The sequence below is a fragment of the Manis pentadactyla genome, chromosome 2 (genome assembly GCF_030020395.1).
Source record: "Manis pentadactyla isolate mManPen7 chromosome 2, mManPen7.hap1, whole genome shotgun sequence".
Lineage (NCBI taxonomy): Eukaryota > Metazoa > Chordata > Mammalia > Pholidota > Manidae > Manis > Manis pentadactyla.
Window position 1 is genome coordinate 227738436 of NC_080020.1, and position 15340 is coordinate 227753775.

General features: G+C 52.6%; 1 protein-coding gene across 1 annotated transcript in view; it reads right to left on the reverse strand.

Moving 5' to 3' along the window:
- Positions 1-15340, reverse strand: part of GREB1 (growth regulating estrogen receptor binding 1) — a 124456-nt gene that overhangs the window by 34931 nt on the left and 74185 nt on the right. Inside the window, exons 10-17 of the mRNA XM_036881809.2 lie at positions 13049-13234; positions 9208-9558; positions 5914-6042; positions 5079-5207; positions 4262-4459; positions 3369-3549; positions 1807-2002; positions 386-522 (exon numbers count right to left, since the gene is read on the reverse strand). Coding sequence (XP_036737704.2) covers positions 386-522; positions 1807-2002; positions 3369-3549; positions 4262-4459; positions 5079-5207; positions 5914-6042; positions 9208-9558; positions 13049-13234 — 1507 coding nt within the window. The remainder of the gene's footprint in view (positions 1-385; positions 523-1806; positions 2003-3368; positions 3550-4261; positions 4460-5078; positions 5208-5913; positions 6043-9207; positions 9559-13048; positions 13235-15340) is intronic.

A 15340-nucleotide genomic window follows, 5' to 3' on the forward strand; every position in this document is an offset into this window, starting at 1 on the left:
AGCCCAGCTCAACACTGACAGTTAGTGGCAGAGCCACTCATTTTATTTTGTATCAGATGGTCTGTAAAACATGGCCTGGCTTCATAACATATAAGCTCTGTGAGTGCCAGCAATCACTTATCATGCCGAGGCCTCAGTTTCCTCATCTGTAAAATAGCACCATTAGTATCCACCTTACAGGTCTGCCGGGACAGGGGCTAAAGGCTAAAAGGTTGAGTCAGCCTGCCTCTAGGTTCCCAGACAGGTCTGTCATTTGCTAGACATGTGGCCTGCGAAAGTCGTGCGGTTTCTCTGAGCCACAGTTTATTTGCAAAATGGAGATAATAAAAGCAAATCTGCATTTGTCTACTAAGCATTTTCAGTCACTTCAAAGGGAGATGTGTACCTCTTTCCTAATGCCGCGACCATGGCCTCGAAGGAGCTGTCGTATCTGAGCAAAGGGAGGCTGTGTCCCGACAGGGTGGACTCGATGAACTCCGACAGCCCGAAGTACTTCTTATTCTCAGGATATAAGTCCACTCCCTAAAGCAAAAGAACATCCATCACTCAAACGTTGCATCCGGGGGACTGGGAGGTTCACGGGCTGGGCATGCAGATGGCCTCCATGGGCCTCTCAATCTAAACTGCTGGCCCTGCAGTCCCTCAGATGACATTTTACCCATTTCTTTCCTCTGCAGACCCAGAATTCAGAGCACTCCACACTTAAAGGAGGGAGCAGCCCCATCAGTCGAGACTTTTCCATTCATTTGACCCCAGTGTCTCTCCAAGAAGAAAATCAGCCTTGTCTTTTAACACACAGATTTCTATGTTAAAATTGCCTCTTGCCAACCATGTTACACTGGTTTTAGAAATAGGCAAATCAACCATCTTGCATGTGGGTGCTTTTAAAATCAACAGAAAAAAATGCATTTATCTAGCCAATTTTACTCACACTGACATAAAATTCCCCTGACATAACATCAGAGCTTCTCAAACTTCAGAGTATAGTGAAGTTGGAGAGATTGTTAAAATGAACTTTGCCCTCAAATAGCACAGTGGTTAAGTGAGAGGGCTAAGTAGTCAGCCAGACTGGGTCATATCCTGGCTCTACCGCTTCCTAGCTGCATGGCTTTAGGCAAAAGTCTCAAGCCCTCTCTGCCTCATTTTCCTTATTTGTGAATCAGAAATCATCGTAGCCCCTGACTCTTACACGAGCTCATATGGTGAAGCACTTAGAATGCTGCCCACCCGGCTCATGGTAAGTGCCACATGAACAACGGCAACCACTACCACTAATTCTAAACCTGCTCTTCTGGAGCCAAGCATCAGTATCTTTGAAAGTTCCTCAAATGACTCGGAGACACTCCAAAGAAGTCCAGAATTTGATGCTTACTTACTGCTTGTGTAACTAACCAGAATCCAATCACCCAGAATTCTCAAATGAGCAAAATTGTTGTGCTCTTCTATTTTGATGAGAAAATGGCTGATAATAAACTAAAAACTCGCCAGGTTGGGGGGATGTGTGTTCAGTGTGAGGAAAGAGATCTTGAAACCTGCAGCTTATGGTTGTGGGGATAGGAAAAAAAGGGGAACGTTTCTAGGGGTTCTAGACAAAATATGACATGTTCTGAGATGGGGAAGCAAACTAATGTATTTCTGTATTTCAGAAAGGCTTCTAAGGACCAGGAAAGGCTTAAATCTAACCCTGGGTGGAATAAAAGATCCAAGGAGCTGGACCCTCTTGAGCCCAAACTGTGCTAGTTAATCGGTATTTTCACTGAACAGAATTTCTCCCAACTCATGGGGCAGCAGCCCGGTGGCACTCACGTTACTGTAGGAGGCAGGCCAGTGGATCTCGTTGTAAGGGCTGATGAGGGTGTGTTGTGTCTGCATCGCATAAGGGAAGGAGGTCACGTGGAGTGTCACGATGTTGGAGGCCTCCTTCACCTCCCTGCAGTTGAGCAATCTGTCCACCAGTCCCACAGGTGGGTCGCTTTGGGAATAGAGATTATGAACAGCGCTACTGAAGAGAGGAGAGGGGGCGGGAGAGACACAGCAAACGGAATGACTGCTACGCTCTGCAATTTCACGAGGAGCAGCCACTGAATGAATTCATCACTAGCCCCCGACTTTGCCAACAGTGAAGCTTATGACTCTGCCCATGACTAGGAAAGGTTGAGCCCAGAATTTTTGTTCCCCCAACTTTTAGGAGAGAATGCTGAGGCCACTGTCCCACAGAGAAAGGCTGAGCTGTGCTTGTCTCCTAGACTCCTTTCCAAATGCTTCCCATGCCCGCTCATATACTTTCAAATTTAGTACAGAATTTACCATTTTTTACACCCTTTGGATCATTTTGAGGTCGGTAGGAATTTAGGGGAAAGAATTTAATGAGACAAGTGCACATCAGATTGGGCCAAAGGAGAAACGGCGGCTCACTGGGGGCTCCTGGGGTAGAGTCACTCCTCTAGCAGAGCAAGTGGGTTGTGTGCCTTGCAAGCAGTCCTCATCCACACTGCAAGCCCCCTCCACTGGTGTTCAGCAATGAGCATCAGGAGAGTCCCTGACAAACCTACCCCCAAAATGATTATTCACAATATAGCTTTTTATGTAATCTGGGATGTCCAAATTCCCCCAAGCCCGTAATGGGGCCCAGATTGCAAACTCTTTGTCTACGTGATCTTTAATGCTCTGGCCAGCCCCACACTTCGGGATCTATGCTGACTGAACCAAAGGCTTCCCCCATGACCTGACCCATGACCTTCCTTCCTCCCTCATCCACGTCAAGGTCACAGTTTTAAGGTCAGTGTCATAGAGATGACTGATCCTGGTAAACAACCAGGAATCCTGCTCCAAGCTAGGCACCATCTGAAATCATCTAGATTTACATTCATTTGAACTGAAGAATAAAAGTGCCCCCAAAGAAGGGTGGCCCCAGCTGTGACCCATGGTACGAGAGCCAATGGGGCCTCCAGCAGGAAGGGGCCTGGGCTGAGCTGCTCCCATCAGGATCCCTTCCCTGCAACAGGTGGCACCTTGTTGCCGTGTGGGGCATAGAAAAGCACATCGGGCTGTGATTCAGGGGCCTTAGTTCTGGGCTGGCTCACCACTATCACCCTCTCTCTCCACCCCAGCCCTGCAATGCTGAGCAAGATGCTCCCCTTCTCTGGCCTGTTTGTGTAATGAAAACATTGAGAAGCTACACTACGTGATCCCTGACATAATGCCAGCTTTGAGGCTCTGCAATGCACCCACGGCATCTGCTTACAATTGAAAAACCCCAGTATCACTCATCTTTTCAAGACGTGTATCCAAAGTCCCAAGTATCCTCCATGAATATTAATTCAAAACAGGAAAATGTCACCCCTGCTACATGCCAAAGTCACTCTAACCTCACAAGATCCCAGTGGGCATGGTCGTGGATTAGGACAAAGAGTGTATGTGGATTCTGAAAGGAGTTTTGCAGAAAGGACTTAAACTTGGTCTGTGCCTCAGCATCCAGCTTCAAAACGTACTGTTCAACCCTCTGCCTGGTCATGTGCTCCTTTTCCAAGCCAAGCTCCAGCAAAACCCCTGCAACACAGTAAAAACACATCAGAAACTCCAAACGTGCCGCAAGTTTTTCAACCACTCAACAGACGACTGATGAGCACCTCCTATATGGGCAGCTGGGAGCTGCGCCCCGAGGCCACAGGGATGTTTCAGGGTGAAGCGGGAAGCTAACTCCCACGCACGCCTGCCGTGTGCGTGTCTGTGCAGGAGCTGGGCACAGAGGGGGGCCTGCCCCGCAGCTGGGTGTGTGCACGGCAGCCCATGAGGGGCTGCAGCAAAGCCGGCTTCGTGAAGCAGCTGGACCCAGGCGTGTGGGACTGAAGGGAAAGGTCACACCCCAGCAAAATCATCTCCCAGCCTGAATGCCACCAGCCTTACGCTAGACAATGCTGGAATGAATCCTTTAAGACATTGACTCTCTCTGTATTTCACATTTTAATCCCCTTGAAAGAACAGGGAAAATATATTAAGCTGAAGCAGGGTATCAACACACAGGTCATCGGCCTGAGTGTGACAGAGTGAAAATTCTAGTCACGGCTCTGCTTTTAACAGATCATAAATTCACAGGCAAGTCCCTATCTCTGAGCAAGTTTCATGATTATAAAATGCGAGTAATCGTACTCGCCCTGTCTACTTTAGAAGCAAAGACTGGCGCTGAAATCCAAATCTGAATTCAAGCAGATCAAAGCTCCTCCGTGCAGACGTCGTGACTTGCCCATCAGAGGCCCCGTACCTGAATGCCAGATGTGGAACAGGGTCTGCTGGTAGGTCACTTCTGAGGGTGGAACGCAAATCAGGAAGTCCACCTTCTCAAAGGATCCTAAGTCCAGATTTTGGGTACTGGAATCCGCTATTGAGCACACATGGGAGAGGAGCTTCTGGGCCACGGCTAACTGGAAGGGCCGGATGTGGTGGGGCTCCAGATTGTAACCTGGAACCAGAGCCCCCATAAAGGTGAGGTGTGCCTGAGAGCAGACGGCCCCTAGGGCCTCTGCTAGGGGAGTCTGCACACTGCAGAGTGAGTAGGGAAAGGGGGACACCACCATTTACCAGGTGCCTGCTCTGGGCTGCACGTCACTTCGCACCTCCTCTAATTTAATAATAAAAGGATGAACAGTGCTCAGGGGGCACAGAGGCAGTGACCTCCTCTACCTGAGGGGACAGTACAGCCTCCCAGGGAAGAGGCTGCAAGTTCTCTGGAAGAGAAAGAGACCATCACAGCTCTTCAGGAACTTGGTGTGAATAAAATATTTCAAAACCGTACTGATAAGCTGCAAGTCTACAGAGAAATGTACCATCTCAGGAAAAGTGTACAGATGTACATTTTGGGTAAAATGAGACTGACCATTAAAAAACAAAATTAAAAGTAGATGTGTCTATACTGATGCTAAGGCCTTCTGCGTGTGCCTCTGCATGTGCCTCTAATATCACTTCCTCATAGCCCCTGGGACCCATGGATGCTGCATCACCAGCCCAGACCCTGGCACCCAGCCCCCTGGCATCTCTCACCTGTGCACGCCAGTGCCCACCAAGCCCCTCTCATCACTCACTTGTGCACACTGGTGCCCCGCCAACATCCAGCATCGATGACTTGGTGACAGAGGAGGCAGTAAGCGGGGAAGAAATGCGGCCTTGATTTTCCTTATGAAATTTGTCCAGCCAAATGTCAATGTCGCCCTCTGCTCAAAACATAATAAGAGAGATGGATTATCCACCTCAGTGAAATCAACAAACATCCCTGGAACACCTGCTGCGTATCCAGCACCTGTCCCAGGCCCTGGCGTAACAGATAAAGAGGATGCGGCCCATGCTGTCAAGGAGTGCACAACCTAGAAAGGCAGGCGGACTTGTCAGAGAAAACTACGTGATGATACCGTAGGTGTTAGGACAGGAGGAGGGGTTCCAAGCTCATCCTGGAGAAGGAAGTGCAGTGAAGCTTCCTAGGACGCGGGGTAGAGAGCCCGATGAGAAGGGGAAGGGCACTCCCAACACAGAGCACACGGAACTGTAAGAGGCAGAGAACACACTGCTCAGCTGGGGGCTCTGAGCATTCAACAGGGGTGCGGGGTAGAGAGGGGCAGCACTCAGGGCTGCAGACACAGAGAGGAGCAGGCACATGATCTTCATGTGCCCCACGAGCCATAAATCACAAAGCCCCCACCTAGAAAAACCCACAGCTGGCACAGGAAGACGGCCAGCCAGAGACCTCCCCAGGAAGGGCCCTAAACGCTTGTGCACAGATGGGAGTGCCACCCTGCACAACTGAATCAAGGCCAGCCTCATAGGCCCTGGGGACGGGCTCTAAGATGACTTCCCCCTTTGCTTCCTTGTGTATCTCTGTCTTATCCACTTAACGAATTTGCACCTGTCTCCTTACAAGCCTACCTGGACAGAGGGTGCTAAAAAAGGCCCCCAAGGAGTCCACTTTCCCCGTAACCAGCTCATAATTGACTTCTTTCTGGTATTCCGCTGGGGTGAGAAGGCTCTCAGAAAGAATCCGGGCTTGGTATTTTCCTGAAAAATAAACAGCAACTTTCACTGGGCTCCTCCACTTTGAACCTGCACACAAGCTCCTCGATGAAGGGCCTGTGCTCCTGAGTCTTAAGCTCTCTGTCCCCCAAGACTGGCACCATGCCTGCTTGAGAGCAGGTGTTTGTGACAGTTAAATGAATAAATAGCATAAACCATTCTGGCCCAGAAGTACCAGTTAGAATAAAAGAAGGAAAACCCAGAGTATGGGCTTTCAAACCTGACTCTCTCCCCCACTTACTAGCTGAGTAACCTGGGATGACACCACCAGCCTCAGTTTCCTTGTCTGAAATATGTTTCAAACAGTCGTATCCACTCCAGAGGACAAGTTTAAGCAAGATGATGTTTATAAAACGTGTAGCCAGGACTCCAGGTTTATTGCATAACGTACTACTACAGTCACATAAAGAATTCGTGAAAAACACAGAATGAGTTTAGGATCCGAATGCTAAAAGATAACCGAGATAATGCAGAGTAACTGCATTTTGTTAAAGTAAACGAAATGATATGAAAATTTCAGGTTTCAAACGGGCAAAAAATCTGAGTGTACTGATGAGCCAAAATTATCTGAACTTTAAAAGTCGAAGCATGAATATCCATGAATACCATGCACAAGTGTCAAGAATCATGGTTGAGAATCTTGACTAACAGTCCTAGCTTAGTTGAGAAATCTCTGTATCCATGACTCCTTAATCAAGAAAAGGCTAAACTTCAGAATTTTGTGATCTTTTTAACCAACAGGTGAAGCTGGGGAGTAGGCATCCACTTGCTCTGACAGAATGGATTTATGAGGTTGTTGGGCAGAAGAAAATACGCACAAGGATCAGCCTGGCACGTAAGTCGCTCGACACATCTGGTCTCTTCCAAGGAGCTGGTTCCTACTCCCTGTCACCCATCTGCAGCCTCGGGCACGCCCTGGCCTTGGTCACTGCTGAGAACTCTGCCTCTTTCATGTCCTGCATCTCCGGCACCCCACTCTGCAACCACCTTTGACCCCCAACTCTGACGCTCCTCCACTCTCCACAGATCCATGGGGTCTCCTGGACATTTTCCTATCCTCATGCCCCTCCTCCCATGACCGAGAGTCCAAGTCTGTCAACAGGCCCCCCCTGGCACCCATCCTCATCAGCCTCACCCACGCTCTGGGGCCAAGCCCTCCTCCCCGCTCCAGCCTGCATGCATGATGCGGGACACGCTAAGAAGACTCCTGGCTCACTGCCCCAGCTCACCCACGCCTGTCTAGGCCACGCTTCCGGCCATGCAGCAGTGCATACTTCCCTCCTCGTCCCTCCTTCACAAGGGCATTGCACCCTCCTCGCACTGCACCATCTGTCTCCCTCTCCGCTGCATCGTTCCCAGTACCGACCATTCTCTTCCATTTCCCAGCTGAAAACCAAAACCCCAGTCCCACCCCCTTCTAGCTGTTGTCTCATTTCAATGCCCTTTTTAAGGCGAAGTCCTCACCATAGGGTATCCATTGCTTCCTTCATTCTCCCTTGAACTCAACCCAATGATTCCTTCACCCCCACCTCCCACCAACACTGCTGACGGTGTTGTCGGCGACCATCCTGTTTGACAGTTGGGGAGCCAATTCTCAGTCCTCAACATACTTGACCAGCCAGGAGCATCTGACCCATCCTTGCCCCGTCCTTCTCAAAACGCATCCCCCCGTGGCTCCTGACCCCCATTCCTCATCCTCCTCTTTCCACCTCCCCGTCTCCCACAGGACCAGTGCTCAGACCTCGTCTCCCGTTCTGCACCCCCGGATGGGCCATAGCATCACCTCTGGGCTTTCAAACCCCATAAATGCAACGACTCCCTTTGTCCCTAGACCCGACCTCTGCCCTGACTTCAGGTTCCTATCCGATGCCTGTCCAGTTGCCTCTGGTGTATCTGAAACCCAGGCCCAGCTGGTCAGAGAACTCTTGTTTCCATCACGGCTACTGCTCCCCTCCACATACAACAAGTTAAATTAAAAAACAAAACGAAACGAAAAAACCTGCAGTCTTTCCCATCTCAGTGAATGGTAACTGCTATTCCAGCTGCACAGGCCAAATCCTCGGGGTGGTCCCTGAGGGCTGCTTCCCACACTGCACACAGGACTGTCAGTCCACCCCGGGGGCACCAACATCAGAGCATACCCCAATCAGGCCACTTCTCTCCACCTCCCCCACCTGGTCCAAGACACGCCTGGACCCTCCGGCAGCTGCCCCCCTCACCATGCTCCTCCCCAGTCCACCCTCCACATGCCAGCGTGCGATCCTTCCAAAACACAGATATTACACCTTGTCTGGCCAAACCTTCCATGGTTTCCCAGCTCACAGAGGGAAACATCCAAGGTCCTGACAAGCCTCTGAGGCCCCACACGATCCCACGGTCCTGTCCTCTGCCCTGGCCGACCACTGTCCCTTCAACAGGCCAAGCACAGTCGGCTGCCACGTGGTGTGGGGGCCCGCGGCCACCCCCGCGTCGGCATTGCTTCCTCATTTCTCTCCGATCCCTGCTCGAATGTCCCCTCGTTAGGGGCGTTCCCCTGGCCCCCTGGAAGCCAGCCCCCTGCGATCCTCCACCTGCTTGGCCCTCCACAGGTGACACTCTGCACCGCTGGTGGCTGACGCCCGCCCCAGCCCTCAGCCCCAGGAAAGTAGGGGCTCGGCTGTCTTCCCTGCTGCATCCCCACGCCTGTTACAGTGGCTGCACAGAGCAGGGCTTCAGTAAGCGTTGCTATCATTCCTGAGTTAAGGGACTCTAAACCACACAATACAGTAAGGTCACTGTTTTTACCTCCATTAGACAATTGAAGAAACTGAGGGCAGAGTCATGTACCAGTCACACTGCCAAGTACGTGGAGCTAGGTCCCCCCTACCTCCGGTCTATCCAGAACCCAAAGCTGCCCCCAGTCTCTCTAAGGGGGAAATGGGAACTGCCCGCCTCCCACCCACAGGAGGAGTGGAATCCTAACTCCGCACACTGTCCGGGGATGAGCAGCGGCGGGCGCCCAGAGAGCTGCTGAGCACCCGCTGCATCATGGGCCCCGGCTGATGCAGAAAGCCGCCGCCAGGGGCCCGAAGGGCGGAGCTGCAAAGGAGGGCGGCTGGGGAAATCAGCGCAGCTGCGCTTCCGCCAGCAGGGGCGCAGGCCCAGGCTCACCAGTGACCGCGATGCAGGAGTCGATGGCGGTGCCCCGGCAGGCGCAGATGATCACCACGTAGCTGGTCTTGGCGAGCTTGCCTTCGATGAGCAGCCGGAACATCTCGGAGAGGCCCTCGGCCAGGGAGTAGGTGCACTCGATGATGTGCACGCTGTCATTGCAGGAGCTGGCGGCCAGGCCGGCCAGCCAGGGCAGCTGCGCCGACGTGACGGGGGCCAGGGCGCCGGGCGCGGGCGGGAAGGGCGGCGGCTGCGCCTGCTGGTACTGCCGGATCTCCGTCAGGTGCGACTCGCGCCACGAGCGCAGGAAGATCTGCTCCAGATCCTCCATCAGGGGCACCTGGTCCGCCGCTGGCGACAAGACAGAGGATGGGGCTCAGCGCCCGCCCACGCACCCTGCGCCGCAGCTCTACACACAGACACCCGGAACTCGGGGTACGAGCGTGCGAGCCAACTTAAAAATAACACGACCTAAATCATTAATGCCAAATCGCATTACAGGCAGCTGGGAAATACGGGGAGGCATATATAAGCAGCCATAACCTCCCCATCCTAACAGAAACACGACTGTTTTTGTGTATTTCTCTTTTTTTTTTCATGTGCAGGTTTTAAACAGCCGTAAGGATCTCAGGACACTTGAGGGCCTGCTTGTTTTCCTTACCCGCCCACCATAATCCCATTCCCACGATGAGTATGGTCTTCCTAAGTAGCATAGTTAATGGGCACATAATGTCCCATCCTATGGAGGGGCCATAATTTACTCAGCAATGTCCCTATTATTGATCCTTTTATTGCTTTGAAGTAATCATTTTATAAATACATCTGCAATACACATCTCTATGTATAGAACATAAATTCCTTAGCCTAAAATCTCAACAGTAGGCTCACAGAGCTAAATCACATCAGACTGTCCAGATGGTATAAATGTGTCATCTTACCATGATAGGAGTGGCACAATGGTAATGCTGGTTTAACTGTCCTCTTGCTGCCCTGACTACCATTGTTTGGGTTGTTATCATTAATTTAATTGAGGAATACATTATTTGCTTGATTTGCATCTCTTTGATGACTAATAAAATGGAATACTCCCAACACTTGTTTCCTATGGGCATTTTCTGATTTATTTGTCCAGGTTTTATGCTCAGGTGGGCTGCAGGATCGAGCACACTTGGATTTAGAAAAACGTGTTCCCATCCCGCAATGCCAGCACCAGCCCCGGAGCTGTGAGCTCTTATGATACACTTTCCTGAACTGAAACGTGGTGATTGCACCACCCACTCATTGGGCTGTGCCAGAGTTTGATTAGATTAGCTGTTATAGCTCCCATGTTTAAAATCTTTCCCTGAGCCCACATCCCCTCCCGGAAGCGCCACCACCCAGCAAAGCTCCTTGGCAGAGTCATTGACACTCGCCACACTTGTCGCGTCACCCCTGTTCTCTCTAACCTGCTCCACTGTGGCTTTGTCTCCACTCTCCTCATACCCTCATCAAGGCTGCCAGGCTCTTCTGTAAACCCAGACCCAACAGAGCCCCTCTCCCTGAAATGCTCTGCATCACTGGCTCCCGTATTAGTGTTCATCCCTTCTTTTGGCACATACTGGCTGAGTGCCAGCTTCATGCTGCTCATGCCGTTGGACACAGAAGTTCCTGATCACGGAGCATACATCCTCGTCAAGGCAGCGCTCTTGAAATAAACAAATGCACGTGGAATACAATTTCTGGGAGTGCGGTAGCGCTCTAAAGGAAAAGACCCAAAGGAACAGGAGAGTGAGCCGCAGGGCGCTGGGGAGGGGATGCTGTCTTAGACACAATGATGACAAAGCCTCTCTCAAGCAGTGACATGTGAACCGAAACTCAGATGGCAAAGGGAGTAAGTCATGCAAATGTTCTAGGCAAGGTCGTTTCCCAGGGAAGGAACAGCAAGCGTTGGGTGGACTGGTGTGCTCGGGACGGACAGCAGGGCGAGAGCAGAGTGAACAGATGGGAGCAGAGGTGGGGCTGGTCACTTGGACTGGAACAAGTGTGGGGAAAGCATGTGACAGGAAACGGGGGGGCTCTGAGCAGAAATAGGATTGGACTCACAGTATTAACAGCTGGAGACTGGGGGCGAGTGGTGCCCTGGGCAAGGGAGGCACCATGGACAAGGTGGGTGAGGCTGGATTCAGGATGAAGCTGGCTTCCCAATGGACTAGATGCGGAGGGTGAAGAGGGACTCCCAGCACCTTCCCAGAGCCCTGGCTATCCTGGGCTGCGCTCTCAAGGTTGCCTTCCTGCCTCCCTGGTGCTCCGTCTGTCTCCCCGTCCAGACCTCTGAATGCTGGGGTGTCCCAGGGCTCCACCACGGCACTGTCCCAGCCACCACCACCCCACTGGGACCTCATCCCATCGCACAGCCTTAAGTAGATCAAACACCGAGTGTTTCCCAGCCTTATACCTATGGCTGCGACTTCTCCCTGGGGCCGGAGCTGGCCTCACGGCTAAGCCCACATGGCACCTCACAGGCATCCCCAACCTAAAATGGCTGCGACAGAACTTGCTCTCATCCCTCGGCTCTGCCACCCAGCTGGTCGCTGAGGCCACAACCCAGGCCCCACCTTTCCCTCACCTTCCTCAGCCAGGCACTCTACCATCCTTAGCTCCAGAATACGTCCAGCATTCTCTCTCCTGTGACCCTCAGTGGCCCAAGCCACCATCGCCTTCGCTGGGATGACTGTAACACCCCTGTGCCGTCCGGCCCGCACCACAGCCAATGCGGTTCTCTTGAAATGAAAGTCAGATCATATCTGCCCCCTGCCTGAAAATATTCAGGTGGTGCTGTGAGCTGAACTGTGTCCCCTGCCAAACTCAAATATCGAAGCCTTAAGCCCCAGGGTGACTCTGTCTGAAGATGGGGCCTTTAAGGAGGTGATCACAGTTAAGGAGGTCACAGGGTGGGATCCTGACCAACAGGACTGGTGGCCTTATCAAAGAGGAAGAGGTGCCAGAGCTGCCTTGCCCCCCAAGTACGCACGCCCAGGAAAGGCCCCGAGGACACGGGGAGAAGGCGGCCGACTGCGGACCACCAAGGAGGAGCCTCACCGGGGCCCAGCCCTGCTGGTCCCTCTGCTCTTGGACTTCAGCCTCTCACTCTGAGAAACACAGTTGTTCAAGCCCCCAATCTGTGGGTTATGTTATGACAGCCGCAGCCAATACAAGTCGGTTCTCGCGTATCTACAATGTGAACTCGACCGCAGCAGGAGGCCCTGGCCCTCTCCGTGGCACTTCTCACCCTCGCTCTGCTGCAGCTGCCTGCCCCCCACTGGCCTGGGACCCCGTGCCCCCTCCTCGCCTATCCTCCCCCCTCTGCCTCCCTCAGGTCGTCCCCATTCAGGTCTCCTTGCCATTCAGGTCCCTACCCAATGTCATCTCCTCACAGAAGCCTTCCTTGGTGACTCCAGGTCAGCCCTACACAAACCCACGTGTGTGCGTGTGTGCGTGTGTGCGGACATGCACACACCCCACCCCACCCCCGCCCTGTACCCTGCTCATTTCCCACCTGGAGGTTGTTTCTCTCTCCCACTAGGATATCATCTCCTTGAGGGCAGAGTCTGTCTTTTATTCCCTGCTATCTCTCTGCACCTTGAATGGCAGTAAATTGTTTTTGAATTACCTTTATAGATTTTGACCTACTTCCCAACCCCTCAGGGTGGTGACCCCTGTAGTGACCTCTGGGCATGTTCTCTGTATTTCATTTCCACCAGCCGGAGGTGGTCTCACAAAGGCTCTAAGTGATGGTCAGAGATCAAGGCTCCTGCGTTTCCCACCACTAGTGATTATTCTGCTCAACGGGAGGGAGACTCACCCAGCTGGACAAGATAGTAGACGGTCAGCAGGAGCTGCATCTCCTCTGAAATGGGCTGTATGGCGGAGGCCCCGTACTGCTCATAGGCTCTGGAGACGGACTGGGCTTTCTGGTAGCACGTGTACAGGAGAGGGCTCACGACAACGTCGTTCAGGTTCCCACAGAGGTAAGGGAAGTTCCCGTGGCCTGCAGAAGAAGAAACAGTACCTACTTGGCAACGGCCTTGGGCCCATGTGGCCACCACACGGGCGCATCTCTGAACGCGAGGGAGCCAAAGCATGCAGGCAAGTCGCCCCCGGGGTGGCTCCAGTGCCCCTTTCCAGAGAAATCGTGGACTTGCAGCCCTCGCTGATCTTACACACCTGCTTTTGCACCTGACTGGGGCTGTAGCATTTGCTTGTTCTTTGAGTCCAAGCCCTTATTTTGCAGGTGAGCAAGGCCCAGAGGGAGGCACCCCAGGCTGGACATCCAGCATCTGTGCTGCTCCTTCAGCACTGACTGCAGAACACCGCATGGGGGCGACACCTCTGGGATCCTTGCAGGACAGGCTGCCAGCCTGCACCTCCCTGACTCCTCCGGGCTGGATTCTGCCTCCCATCCTCCCAGGAATCTCTCGCAAGCTAAGTTAGGAAAATAAATCACTGTACAGACGAGAGACTCTGAATGCAGACGGAACTTGACAAATGCCATTAGCAAATGTACAGAATTAATTCTGATGACAACTCTCAGAGACAGGGGCACCCAGGCCAAGTCCAGCCTCTTCTCCATCACTTGTTAGCTTTGTGGCCCTAAGCAGAGGCTTAACTTCTCCCAGCTTCCACATTTGTAAAACATGGTGAAAATACCAAATCCTCACGGGGGTGCTGAGACAATCAAGGGCGGTACCTGTGTGTGCTCTCTTACCTTCAGAAGGGCCCCGTTCACTCACCAAACACCAAATGCCTGTTGTATGCTAAGTGCAGGCCCCTGGCTTGGCCCTAGTGACCGAGACAGTACATGTCCCCCAGGAAACTGCTTCTCAAACCTGAGGGCACATGAGGGTCCCCTGAGAGGCTTCCTGAAGTGCAGGCTGCTGGGACCGGCTACAGAGCTTCTTATCCAGGAATGGTACCTGGTCATGGTTCTGGGATGGGCCTGGGAACTCACACCTCTAACTAGGCCCCTGGTAATGCTGGTCCTGCTGGACCAGGACAGTTTGGGTGGCACCATTTCCAAACATATGGGTTTCCTAAGAGAAAGGATGTGACGATCATCATATAGAAGGCACAGAGACACTGCGCCGGGGCTCAGATGGAAGGGAAAACAGGAGAAGTAGAGAAGGCAGCGGGCCAGCCTTCAAGCTGAGGCAGGGTCTGGGCCTGTGGCAGTGGGGCAGGGGCCAGGGAGGCACGCACACCACAAACAGAGGCACAGCTTACACGGAGTGGCACTGGCGGGAGCAAGGGATGCAAGGAACAGAGAGGAGGGTCTGCCGGGGCCACATGCTGACGCTCGCTGCTCAGAGCAGGTGCAGGGCAGCCCCACCCACAGTGCAAGGCCCTGCATCCTACCTGCTTTCGCGTCCGGGGCCCAGGGCCTTGTCCACACACATCGTGGCTGTGCTAAGAACACTGGCCTTGTGCCTGAATGCTGATCTCCGTCTCAGTCAGCCGGTAGGGCCTCGTGGGATTACTGGCCTTGCCGCAAGCCCAGTTCAAAACCCAAAATCACACCCTGCTTCCTGAACACCCTGCCCATTTTTGGTTTTTTAGGAAAAAGAATGGAATGCCCTCTCTTATTTCTTAATTAACAGTAAGATACCTCTCTGCTTCCTACCACCTTCTCTCCTCTATTCCTGACACCAAATGCAGTACTGGCTTATGTAAGAAGCACCCTGAATGTGTGCGTCACTGCACGCCAGCGCGTGGCACCTGTAAGTACTTCGTAAGCAAGTCCCACGGAATCCTCGCATTTCGAGATCTCCCACTGCATTAGAAAGGGATTGCTTTTTTTCTTCAGTTGAGCCAAAAATCGACCTCTGTATAGCATATATTAGCCTGCTGTCACAAAACAGAGACCTGATCTAGTGATAAGCTTCTATGTCATGACTGTGGCTATCTTTGCCCAACCAATGTCAGATTCCATATTCAAAAAATATTAGTGGCATCGGGTGGCAACGGGATGACCCACCGGACCAGGGCTCCGAGTCTGATAATCGGCGTAGGGCTGAGGACCCATCTGGTCCTCGGTGCTCAGCACTGAGCCTGCTCCTGGCAGGAGCTGGTGGAGTTGGCGAGGGAATGAGGAGTGAAT